Source organism: Tursiops truncatus, chromosome 6 (assembly GCF_011762595.2).
Source record: "Tursiops truncatus isolate mTurTru1 chromosome 6, mTurTru1.mat.Y, whole genome shotgun sequence".
NCBI lineage: Eukaryota > Metazoa > Chordata > Mammalia > Artiodactyla > Delphinidae > Tursiops > Tursiops truncatus.
Genome location: NC_047039.1, coordinates 72,529,065 through 72,541,931, shown reverse-complemented (window position 1 = coordinate 72,541,931; position 12,867 = coordinate 72,529,065). Strand labels below are relative to the sequence as shown.

Genomic DNA, 12,867 nt, shown 5'->3' with positions numbered 1-12,867 from the left:
AAAACCCTCTTCTGCCCAACTGTTATATCCAATCATTGTTTTCACTAGCAAATGTTGATTTGAGCATCAGCTGTGTGCAGAACACTCACTGCCTTAGGAACTCTGGGGGATACCAAGTTCAGGATGTGGCCAGGACTTGCAAGGAACCATTGATCTAGTAGAACTGGATCTCTGATATTGAATAGCTGACCCCCAAATGCATGGGTGACTAGGAACTAAAGATTGCACATGCCAGTAAATGAAGAGAGTTACTGTTTATTTTCATTTGTGTGGTTGACTTTTGTTTTGCCGTAATACACAGCAGAAGTAGAATATTGGGCCATGGTGGACTTTGGATGGGGGATACAGTTACTTACCTCTGCTCTTTATCTCTCAGTTCGTAGTTTCTCATCTATAAAAAAATGGTCTCTAACATTTTTTGGTTGTACAACAGCATTAGTAAAAGTCTTTTGAGTTCATTCTCTGAGGACATACATTTATTTCTGAATTCTGTTCATGTATTAATTGACTAGCATATAAGGCACATTGTATATTTTTAGAAAAACAGACTACTTTAAAGGATGAGGTAAACAAGAGTTTACATAGTTTCTTCTCTTACTTGGAGGTCCACAACCTCACTTTGGAAACCATTGATGGGTTTCAACTGGGTGAACCCAAGCCCTTTTCTAACTCTAGATTTGAGTAAATCTAAGTAATGTAACATCAGTAATTCCCTCTGAAATTGTACTTAATCTAGAGCACCTCCGGCAGCCCCTTTCAAAACCCAACCGCAGATACATTCTGCAGTTGACAGAAGCCAGATGGTCCCTGGGCGCTAACCTTGGGTTCTCTTTAAGGCCATGGTTCCCAAACAAGTCACAGTATTCTTAGACTTTACTACAGACTTACTAATTCTGACTATCAGGATGGGCTCAGAAATCTGCATTACAATAATGTCCTAGTAGGTGATCCTATTGCAGTCAGCAAGACAGTACTGTCACCCAAGCAGAAGCCACAGCGTGCTTTTCTTCTGAGAGGCAGGACCCAGGAAGGAAGAAGTAGCCATGTGATGTAGTGGGCAAAATATTGGAATACATCTTTCCAGGTCATTAGATGGTGATCTAACTCATTTGTTTGGTAATAGTTGCTTTGATTCTACTTTATGGATAGTCCATAATTTGCCCAACGATTCCTTGGTTATATATTGACATTGTTTCTTACTTGTTTTTTGTTTTTGCTTCCATTACAAATACTGCTTCAATAAACATTCTTTGGGATTTTATTGAATATCCATATTTAAGAATGGATTTTGAATTATAATAAGGAATTTTAAAAGTATCCATATTTATTGGTGATTTTATTTCTATAGAATAGATGCCTAGAAGTGAAATAAATTAGTTGGATCAAAAAGTGTGAACAGGGCTTCCCTGGCGGCGCAGTGGTTGAGAGTCCGCCTGCCGATGCAGGGCACACGGGTTCGTGCCCCGGTCCGGGGAGATCCCACATGCCGCGGAGCGGCTGGGCCCGTGAGCCATGGCCGCTGAGCCTGCGCGTCCGGAGCCTGTGCTCCACAACGGGAGAGGCCACAACAGTGGGAAGCCCGCGTACCGAGGAAAAAAAAAAAAGTGTGAACATTCTGCCTTTTAAAGGATACTGTCAAATTATTCCCACATTGGTTGTAGTGTTCCTTTCTGCTGCCTACAATCTAACCAGCGGTGGATGTTAGCACTCTCAATTTTTTGCCAATGTGATGGGCCAAAAAAAAAAAAAACCGTTTTATTTTTGGTCTAATTTGCATTTCCATGACTACTAATGAGGCTGAATTTCTTTTCGTTTATTCATTTTTCTTCTGTTAATTGCCTGTTCATACTTCTACTGATTATTCCATTGGTTATTTGTCTTTTTCTAAATCAATGTGTATAAACTTTTTGTATGTTAGGAATATTGCCCTTTTAATAGAAAGATGGTGCAAATATTATCTCCTGCTCTGTTGTTTATCTTTTATCATTTTTTCCCAGAGAATTGAAGTAGCTAAATCACATGCTATATGTATATATTTACTGGGATATTGTTTACATGTAACATTATATTAGTCTCAGGTATACAGCATAATGATTTGATATTTGTATATCGAATCATTTGTATTTGTATATAATATATAGTGAAATGATCACCACAATAAATCTATTTTTATTTAAATATCCATCACCATACATAGTTATAATTTTTTTTCTTTGTGATGAGAACTTTTAAGATCTATTATCTTAGTTCTGTCATTCTTTTTGGTGCTGTTGTCTATCAAAATTTTCACTACTTTTAAAGACACTTAATAATGATAAATTCAGCACCTTAGATTTAAATTTAAATTGCATTATCATTTTTACATGAGCCTCATTATAAGAGAAGTAAATGCATTCCGATCAAGAGCTAGAGACCAAGGCAGAGTCTGACCTGTATTATTGCAACATTTTCAGAAAGCACAGTAGGTAGACTGAGGAAAAGATGGTAAAGAGTCTACCATTACTCTTTAGTGCTTGAAAGGATAATATCATATTAAATAATTCATGCTTACTGCACACTTAATGCAACTTATTGAACAAGCTGTTCCGTAGATGCCCAAGGCCAGAGAACAAAGTAATATCTCATTAATGTTTCCAGAGTTGAATTTGTTAATAATATAGTATTTTAATGCATCAGTGAGAATAGGATAAACATCCTAAAAAGATATACAGTGAAAAATTCACAAAAAATATGTCTATATGAAGATAGGAATGTTTAGTATCTGTATGAAAAAATGACCTAAAGCCCTTATAATTATAATAAATACAACATTAAGATACTATTTTACCTATCAACAAGATAATGCTTAAACACAGAGTTGAAGATTTGAAAATCAGGTATTTCTGTAGGTGAAAATGTAAATTTCTACAACTTTTCTGGTGAGCGTTAAAATACCTACATTCTTTGACCCAGAAATGTAAAATCTGGGAGTTTATCCTGAAGAAATAACTAGAAATGGGCACAAAAATACTATGTTCCAAATATTCCCTGCAGTCTTATTTACATTATCAAAAAATTAACTTAAATCTGCAACAGTAAGGAACTGACTAAATAATTTATAATGATCCTTATTAATGAACACTGCATCCATTAAATGTCATAGTTATTCATTTACTTATTCATTTTTTCAATGGTTATTGAGCACCTACTATGTGCAAAGCAATAGACTGGGCAGCTGGGGTTACAAAAGCAAACACATATTACTCCTGGTCATCACAACATTTATGTTTTAGAATTTTAAAAGAATACTCAGAATGTTGTTAAAAGAGAGAAGCTATAAAATGTTAGGTATAATATGATCACAGTATTACAAAAGAGAACACTCATAAACGTATAGAACAAAGTTGGAAGGAATACGTTTTGTTCATAGTGATTATTTTGGGTCTTGAGGATTTTTTTCTTTGTGTTTCTACATTTTCCAAATATTTTACAATGAACATACATTATTTTATGAAGTAACTTACATTACTATGATGGTATAAGTTAACTCCTATGTTTGATAGTAAATTAACCTTAGGTGACATGGGTGTAGTTTTCTATGTGTGTGTAGCAGGGGTGTTCTTTTTCATTTGGTTTTTAAAACCCTTGTATTGCCTTTGACATCAATCATTTAGTAAAATAAGCTCTTCCAAGCTTTCTCTAAAGATCAGTTATTTGCTAGGTAGATTTAAATTTTGGAATGAGTCCAATTTGGAGGTCTGTATTAGTAAGTTTGGGCTGCCATAACAAAATACCATGGACTGGGTGGGTTAAACACCAGAAATTTATTTCTCACAATTCTGAAGCCTGGAAGTTCAAGATCAGAGTGTCAGCATGGTTGGGTTCTGGTGAGAACCATCATCTGGGCTTATCAAAAGCCTCCTTCTCCCTGTGATCTCACATGGTGGAGAGAGATAGAAAGAAATAGAGAGCACAAGCACTCTGGTGTCTTATAAGAGCACTAATTCCATCTTGAGGGCCCCACCCTCATGACTAAATCTATACCCAATTATTTTTCAAAGACCCCATTTCCAAATACCATCACATTGGGGGTTAGGCCTTTGACATATGCATTATGGGGGTACACAATTCAGTTCATAGCAAGGTGTAAGCATAGCAAAGGGGCACAGACAGCGGAAGGTCAGAGATGAGGCTAGATGGAAAAGACTACAGCTCTTAAGTCTGAAAAGAGGAAGGTTGAGAGATTATAAAAATCTATGAAACCATGGCAGACAGATTTCTACTCAAGCTGAAAGGAAGCAGTACCAAAAGGAAAGTAAAGAGCTACCCCATCCAGTTGGTAATACATGTATGGACACAGTTCCCCCAAAAGTGGAATGGCTGAAAAATGATAATATCTTAGGAAGCTATGTAGGACAATTCCTAAAGGGGCTTTTCAGGAAAGGTAAGGATTTGGGAGGACCATCCTTGACCTTTTCTGGTTGAAGTTGTGGAGGAAAAATAATGGTGCTGTCCCCCAAAACTGTCCTTTGAGGACATTGTCAGTAAAGGAATCTTGAACAAAAAAAATATAAAAAAATTAAATGCTGTAAGTAAAATAACAGTTCCAGCCCAAATCATTATTATGATCCAGAGGAAGTATGTAAACCATATATGAAGTCATTCCTTTTGAGAACATTGTGTTTTCAAGATCGGTAGCAAACAGGCTGAGGAAGATGGATTCAGCTGAGAAAGACAAAGGATGGTTGAGCCAGTACCCGATGCCCCAACTAAAAGGATCCTGACCCCAAGGAAACTGGGGACCCAGATGCCCACCCAAGAAGGGCCTTGGGCAATAGGTGGGTTTAGCTTTTGCCCCCTCACCGCCTACCCACAATGGCCTCTGCATTTGACAGTCTAGAAGGGATACAGGTGCACAGGGTCTGAGCCATTTATAGCTGAATTTGCTCAAACCGACTCTCATCCCTCATTTTTCCCAAATGAGAGATACTAAAAGAGGGCCTTCTTCAGCATGGCAAAGAGAGGCTGAAGGAAAATATTACTGGGGTTGGTTAGGAGGGTGGTGAGTGGGGAGGCTCTAGACAATATATACTTCTCTGAGTTGATTAGGTTTTCATTTTATCAGTAAGTGAGACAATTAAATTATCTCAAAATCATTTGAGTTTCGTCATTGAAAGCTTTTTGCCTTTTCCTAATTCATTGCTTTATATTCATCTAGTACGTCACCAATTAAATTTGGACATTTATGAGAAAATTAAATATAAAAAGTCTGTGTCCTGAATTTATAGATTCTGGTAAATGTTTTTGCTTTTACACATGACCTGAGGTACAACTCTCAGAAGAGATCAATTACAGCCTCCAGTCACTTCTTATTGTTTATTAATTAACCATTAGAGTGAAATTGGACTAAACTAGGTGGCCAGTGGGCCAGAGTATCCTATTTGGCAATATCATGCAGATTTAAAGAAGAAGCATGTATTCTAATTTCAGGAATTCTATATATACATACCAACCCCACCACCCCTCCATACATACAGATGTGTCCACACAATTGCTACCATTAAGCCAGTAAGAATGAAGAATAACTGTAGTTTTGGTCATGGAAAAAGGTCCATAGTATACTGTTAAGTGAAAAAAGGAAGTCTCTAAATAGTAGAAGTACCCCATTTTTGTAAAGTATATGTGAAAATATACATGCGTAAATTTAAAATGTGGAATATTCAACAGTTGTTATCTTTGTTTTATTAATTTTTGTTGCGTCTGACTTTTTATAATGACATGTATTTCTTTTCTTACCAGAAAAATAAACAAAAATAAGGAATAAAATACAAAGGTTTCAGTTGATGAGGAAAGTCCCTGTGTTCTGGGGACTTTGCACAGAGTGATAAGCTTTTTCTCCTTTGTTTTTTTAAACTTTCGATTGATGCCATGCTATTCCCTCCAGCATTTAGCTCCCTCTGGGTCCCAGCCTTTTTCCAGGTAATGATAAGATTATGAGAAGTTCAGCAGCAGGTCAGGAATTGCAGACATCATCTCAAACCCAAGGCCGATATCAAGAGGCATCTCATTCATTTACCAAATGAACAAAGGATGTGACTTTATCCATATCCGACAGAGCTGATCAGAGACTTATAGTTCTCGCCTTTGGAAGACCAGGTTGCTCTGGGCAGCTCCACAGCTCCCTTTGTCCCTGCTGCTCATTTGGCTGTGGTTCCGTATGCACCCCCCCCTCCCCACTCCTGGCTTTCCTGGTGACTGTGACTGGCGTGGACATAGGGATTGCTAGGGATTAGCAGCATGTAAGGTTTCCTCTTGCCCATCCTGTGAGTCTACTGATTTAGAATCATGGCAGCCATAGATTCACAGGGTTTTTCTGGGGGAGGAACCGGGCCCTTTTCTGTGCCACCCAGAGCCAGCCTTCAGGAAGGAAGACCCCTCATTGACTTGGAGTTAGAAGTAGTCAAGTCAATTGCCAACTGTTTTCTGTGCCTGGGTTTCTTTGGAGATACCATTCGACAAATTCAAGCAGCTTCTTCTCTCGCGTCTTCACTTTTTGGTTAAGGATGAGGGACTAAGGAATGTGCCCTGCTTTAATGTGCGAGGAAGGGGACTCTCCAACTTTCATAGGCTTTGCCTATAACGTTTTTGAAACAAAATTCATTTCAAATCATTATTTTTGAAAACATTTGCCTGGGGTTTTTAGGAAAAGAGAGTTGGGTAGGTTGGGTATGGAGAAATCATAGTATAGCTGTATTGCAAGAGCTTGTTCACTAAAAGTTAGCTGTGGGGCTCCGGATGTGAAAGTTCCAGGCAGGAGCAGCCTTGTTCCTCAGAGGGTGGAGTTATGAAAAAATTGACGGAGGAGGCTGAGCTAACGGCAAGGCTGTTTCTGATCAGGTCTGTTTTCTGTGGGTGTGTTTGAAAGTGCTTTTGCCTGACAAGTACAGTTTGCTTTCACGGGCGGATGAATCTGAATGCTTAGGTGTTTCTCTGCTTTTAAAAAGAGGTAAGAAGTAAACTTCATTAAGAAGTCTCATTTTAGTGAGGTATAGATTTACACTTTGAAAGCATATTAAAATCGTGATCCGGAATACTGGCATATTCAATATGTTTTCTTTTATACATTGATTATAGTAAGATTCTATCCATCTACTCGGAAGTGTAGGGTATAGTATAAATTGAGTGTAGTATCTATTTCAACCCATTATCAAGATTCCATTTTGTGTTGGGCTTGTTCAGTACTGGGTGTAGGTAGTAACGACGAATCTTCTGTCTCCTGAGATTCCTTAAGCCTTGGTGAGCTTGTATCAATACCAGGGGATGGCTATTTCCTTGCCAGATCTATTCACTCCTGGCTAGGAGTTTACAAAGTCACATATAGAGAATGTATACACTAGGTAATAATTATTTGTTGAACATCCTGGGCATGCTTTCACCTTTGCACCTGCTATTTCCTTGGCCTGAGATAACTGGAGGTCCCACTTCTTCACTTCGGGTCTTTATTCAAATGTCACCTTCTCAGTGAGCCTCATCCCAGGGCACCCTCCTCTTCCATTCATCATAATCTAATTACTGGTTCTTTATATCTCCTTGCACTAAAATAAAAGTGCCACGGGGACTGGGATCTTTGTCTGTTTGGTTCAGTGCTGTATCCCCAGGACTTAGTGCAATGCCTGGCACAAACAGGGTTTTATTAGTTGAATGACAATGATTAATTGAATTGATAAAATTGTACATATGTCACTTTTATTTGAGCATAATTGTTTCTTTGTGAATACTCTAAACTCCAATTTGAACTGTATCAAGGGACATAGATATTAAGATTGATATAACTAATTTCATGTTTTATTCCTCCAAGCAGGCAGGAGTCTATCTGGGCCTGGTTACTATGATATCTGACTTTTGCTACACTCTAATTATATCTTAGTGGGTTTTGGTAGAAATCAGGCACTTTGGAACAGCTAAGATTTTTTTGAGGTTGAGCCTACTATTTTTAAGGCTGATTGGTAGTCACCAAAGGTACCTTCTTGTTGTGAGGTCCCTTTTTTCTTGTCCAACATTTTCAGCCAGGCTGAAATTTCTGGTCATCTTTTTAGATTGTGGCATAATCTCTGGAAGGTCTCTTTAAAATGAAAGTACGTTACCTTGGTGCGTAACGCATTAACCCAAGGGTACTCGTTGGCATGGACTCTCTATTGGAATTGCTAGTGGAGGAGCAGATAGATCCCTGATAGTATGGGCACCAGAATGGTACATTTTGATGGAGGTGGGTGCTGGGGAGAAGATAGTGTTGGAGCCTGAGGGCTGGGGCATTGGCTGGAGATGGTAGACACAGTAAATGGAGCCAGAAGAAGTCATGACTCTCAGGGAACTGGATGTGTGGGAAGAAGGGGGAATCAGAAGACAAACAAGAAAGCATGAAGAGGGGCATGTGGCACTAAAAGTAACCCTCCAAGATTTGTACTGGGATCTTCTACAGCCTGATCTGTAAGATGATACGTGCTTTTTTCTCTTTAAATGGAGAAGGATGAATAAATCATAATTTTAGAAGATTCCCAAATTGTGAAAATTGGTCCAACATGTTTGGGTTCACAATCCTATTTAGCTCCTTTCTTTTTCTGATTAATGATTGGCTTGGGCTGTGAAATGAATTGGCACACAAGTCTTCTTATTTCCCCCCATGTCTTCTTTCCTGCAAGTTGAGTGTTGAATGCAGAGCCGTGCCTAGGAGTTACTGAACCTAGACAAGAAAGCAGATAGGTCAGCTTTGGGGTCATTTCGATGCTATAATTTTCTGAAGCCTTGCTGTATTTAGAAGGCACATTTAACATTCTCTTTCTCCCTCCATCTCCATGCCTGTTCATTCTGTGGATGCTGAAGTCATTATGGCATTGTGGAGTGGATGGTGAAGGGCAGAAGAGACAGGGCTCTTTGTACTGGATCATGGGTTCTGGGAACCATCCTGGTCCTATCACAGGCTCTATTGACCCATAAAATGTGTTATTAATCTTCTTCCTGTCTGCCTTACAAGAGATATGGGAGGAGAAATGAGGTAATGTCTACTTAGACCTTCGAGCTTCTCGGAAGAACAACAGTCTACAGTAATATGATTTCCTAATGCATTTGTTTGTGTTGTAATGGAGTGTAATTCCATTTAGGCAAATTTCTTTAGATACCTCTAAAATATCTAACGGTCTTGCACAGGGGAAGCAGTCTGGCTTTGAGAGTTAAGAACTGAGCCTCGACGAATCCTCAGAAAGTACAAGTGAGCTAGCTATAAATTTATGAGCTCGAGGGAAGGAAGCTGGGAGAGGAAGGAATGGGAGCTACAGATGGTGATGGAAGGGCAGTGGTTGTAAGTATCTTCAGAGAGTTTATAACGTTTTAAAATCCTGTTGTTTGAATGCAAGATGGCGCCGTGGGAATCCCTACCACGGGCGTCTGAGGGAGCGCCGAGCTATTGCGTCCGCCGCCGGGTTCCAGGTAACTGGGCGAGTCTGGGCGGGAAATGCAGATGTGCCGCCAGCAACCCCGAGCCCTCAGCCTTTTCAGCGTCTTTCGAAGGTCCGAGACTGAGGGGTGCGAGGTCTCCGCAGCCCCAGGGGGAGGGGCGGCGCGAACCCAACTCGCCACGCTCCGGGCGCCACCTGTAACTTGGTTCTTTCCGCAGCCCCGCGTTGCTCCACGAGAAAGCAGAGGCCGAGCCCGGGCGGGTGCGATGGCCGCTGTGGTGGCCAAGCGGGAGGGGCCGCCGTTCATCAGCGAGGCCGCTGTGCGGGGCGACGGCGCCGTCCTGGATTACTGCCGGACCTCGGTGTCGGCGCTGTCAGGGGCCACGGCCGGCAAACTCGGCCTCACCGGCCTCTACGGCTTCATCTTCTACCTGCTCGCCTCCATCCTGCTCTCCCTGCTCTTAATTCTCAAGGCGGGAAGGAGGTGGAACAAATATTTTAAGTCGCGAAGACCTCTCTTTACAGGAGTCTCATGGAGGCCTCTTCACCTATGTCCTGTTCTGGACGTTCCTCTAGGGCATGGGGCACGTCTACTGAAACGTGGGCAGGGATGACTTTAAAAAAAAAAACACAAAAAACAGATTGGGAGGAGTGTTGCCAGAAATTAACACCAGGTAGACTTACCTAAGTTTTAAAATTGTTGGAGTCGCCCCTTGTCCTGTAACGTTATAAATAATTTATATCTTAAGACGAAGAACCTGTACTGTTCTTCAGATTAAATGAAAAGTGAGACCCTTAAAAAAAAAAAAAAAAAAGGGCTTCTCTGGTGGTGCAGTGGTTGAGAGTCCGCCTGCCGATGCAGGGGACACTGGTTCGTGCCCCGGTCCGGGAAAATCCCACACGCCGCAGAGCTGCTGGGCCTGTGAGCCATGGCCGCTGAGCCTGCGCGTCCTGAGCCTGTGCTCCGCAACGGGAGAGGCCACAGCACTGGGAGGCCCGCGTACCGAAAAAAAAAAAAAAAAAAAAAAAAAAAAAAATCCTGTTGTTTTACTACAGATCAAGATGTCAATATATTTTAAAATATATACATTTATTTTAATTTAACAATATTGCATACTGGACGACTCATCTGCAATATTGATCCTGCCGTCATTCTCTACATTGATAGGCTCTTGACCGAGCCTCCTCCGAGATTTACTTTATTATGTTCCTTGGGCCACAGCTTGGTTGTTGAATAACTAGTTTCTGAGTCTGATATGGCAGTTCCCTATACATACCAACACATTGTAAGAGGCCTAGTAAGTTACTAAATAATCCTTTACCTTTGTTCTGTAGAAAAAGGAATAACAAGTCTTTTTTATTGAAGTGGTCACGAACAGTGGATTTTTAATGTAGGTTTTTTGAGCAGTACTATAATTGAGTTGGCTTTCTAGTCAGTCCTAAAAAAAGAAATTAAAACAAAGGATGAAAAGTGGAGGAAGTACATATATGTATCATCTCTGACATACTATAAAGGTGTCAATTTAGGCTACACATCATTATTGGACAGTTTTGTTGTGTAATTTTCTGAAAGTGATTAGATCTTTAGCAATTCCAACTCAGTATTTTATAAGGAGGTCAGCCTTCTGTAAAGGAATTTTAAGGAAGTATTGAGTTAGCCAGGGAAGAAAATAGTATGTATTCTCTTACAGAGAGGTGACAATATACACCCTTTAATAGCAACTGATTTGTATTTTTAGAGAAATAATACTAATCAGAGTCCTCTCTCTGGAGGGAAGAAAAGTGTTACCACAACTTTTATTTGCTAACTGATAGAATGTAATGCAGAGAGAGCATATCCTGTCACCCAAAATGTGGCAGGAAAAAATAAATTCCTACCAAATTGTGTTGCACGCCAGGGACATATGAAAAAAGTCACTGTCTCTCAAAGAGAGAGGAACGTCTTATATAAGGAAGTGATATGGAATACTATGGAACTGCTCTTTAGACCAAAATAATCTTTTACTAAAAAATTATGACTCAGAGATACAGTTCATATTAAGTTAGATTGTGGATGATCTTAATAAAACCACATTTTTGTTGGAGGAGGTCATTGAGAGGACATGACTGCCAGTTGGCCCGAGAGCTAGACCCTGGCAACTGGAGGCTCCTCACCCCCTCCCCTGACCTTGGAAGGTACAATCTGCCCACTGATCACACAGTGGGAACCATTTTCAAGGACACAGCCTCGAGAGAGCAATGCGTTGTTGAGACCACACGTCACTGAAGCCAGTTAAGGCCTCTATATAAACTTTTGATTCTGGTGGGCAGGTGTGGAGATATACTTGTCTTGTGGCCGCCCAAGACAAGCCTTGTAAGTAAGTTCCCTTGCATACTGAACCTGCCACCTACCAATCTGGAGTGGCCTGCCTCTTTCTTCAATCTCCCCTTGCCTTCTGTATATGGGGGCCAGTTTCAGATTTCACCCAAGGAAGCTCCCAAGGTTTCGAACCAACAATTTTCTGTTCCTGACAATTAACTAAAATTTGAATGAGCATTTCTGAATGTTAAATATGTTGTGCAGTTTTATGTCCTTATATAAAACTTCATGATACATTTATGAATTTCTGCAATTGTCTGAATATAGCTAAGGCATACTTTAAAAAAGATTGAAAAATATCCACTTTATATTAATCTGTTGTTAAATTGTGATGTTTTATTTGGATTTGTTTCAGAATCGAAGCAAACGCTTGGAGAAGGTCCATGTGGTTATTGGACATAAATCGTGTGACCTGGATTCTCTCATTTCTGCCTTCACGTATGCTTACTTTCTAGACAAGGTGAGGGTAAAGAAGATTATGCTTTTTATTTGAATTATGATATAACTTTTAAAAACAAACATTTTCAGGAAAAACAAGGAAACTTAAATTTTCATGTTCTGGTTTATTGCAGAGAATAATGTATTATAATCCATTAATCGATATTTATTGGTCACTTATTACATGTTAGGCATTGTTCTAGTCACTTTTACTGACTCTGCATAAAACATTATTTCAATAAGATCAATTTTTTTCAAATAAAAATTTTTAAATTTTATAATAGTTGATTACTTTTATGGAAATTCAGAGAACTGACAAAAGTAAGGATCAGAATGTCTTGTTTTCCTTTACTATCCTTGTTGGATAATCTTGCCTTTGGGAGTAGAAAAATATGTGCAGAATAACCTGTGTGAACATTACATGAAGTACAGAGCATACTGGCTGGAATTTTCAGTAATAGAGGTATTACATGTCACATCTATATTCTGTGTTTGCCTTTTAGCCTGACTTTGCACAGCAAGGTCATTCTCAGTTGCAGTCATCTCCCTTGGGCCAGAGGTGGAAAAGACCTTTCTTGAAATAAACTGTTTTAAAATTTCCATTCCATAAATTCATCAGCCCATGTTAATGGCTCACCT

At 39.7% G+C, this 12,867-nt stretch overlaps 1 protein-coding gene and 1 pseudogene across 6 annotated transcripts in view; both read left to right on the top strand.

Annotated features, from left to right (window-relative positions):
- The window catches only part of PRUNE2 (prune homolog 2 with BCH domain), a 375,414-nt gene that overhangs the window by 143,397 nt on the left and 219,150 nt on the right, over positions 1–12,867 (top strand). For all 6 annotated transcript variants that reach the window (XM_073806228.1, XM_033858188.2, XM_073806229.1 and 3 more), the window contains one exon: positions 12,146–12,250. In XM_073806228.1, coding sequence (XP_073662329.1) covers positions 12,146–12,250 — 105 coding nt within the window. The remainder of the gene's footprint in view (positions 1–12,145; positions 12,251–12,867) is intronic.
- LOC117312637 (ER membrane protein complex subunit 6-like) lies at positions 9,536–10,028 on the top strand (annotated as a pseudogene).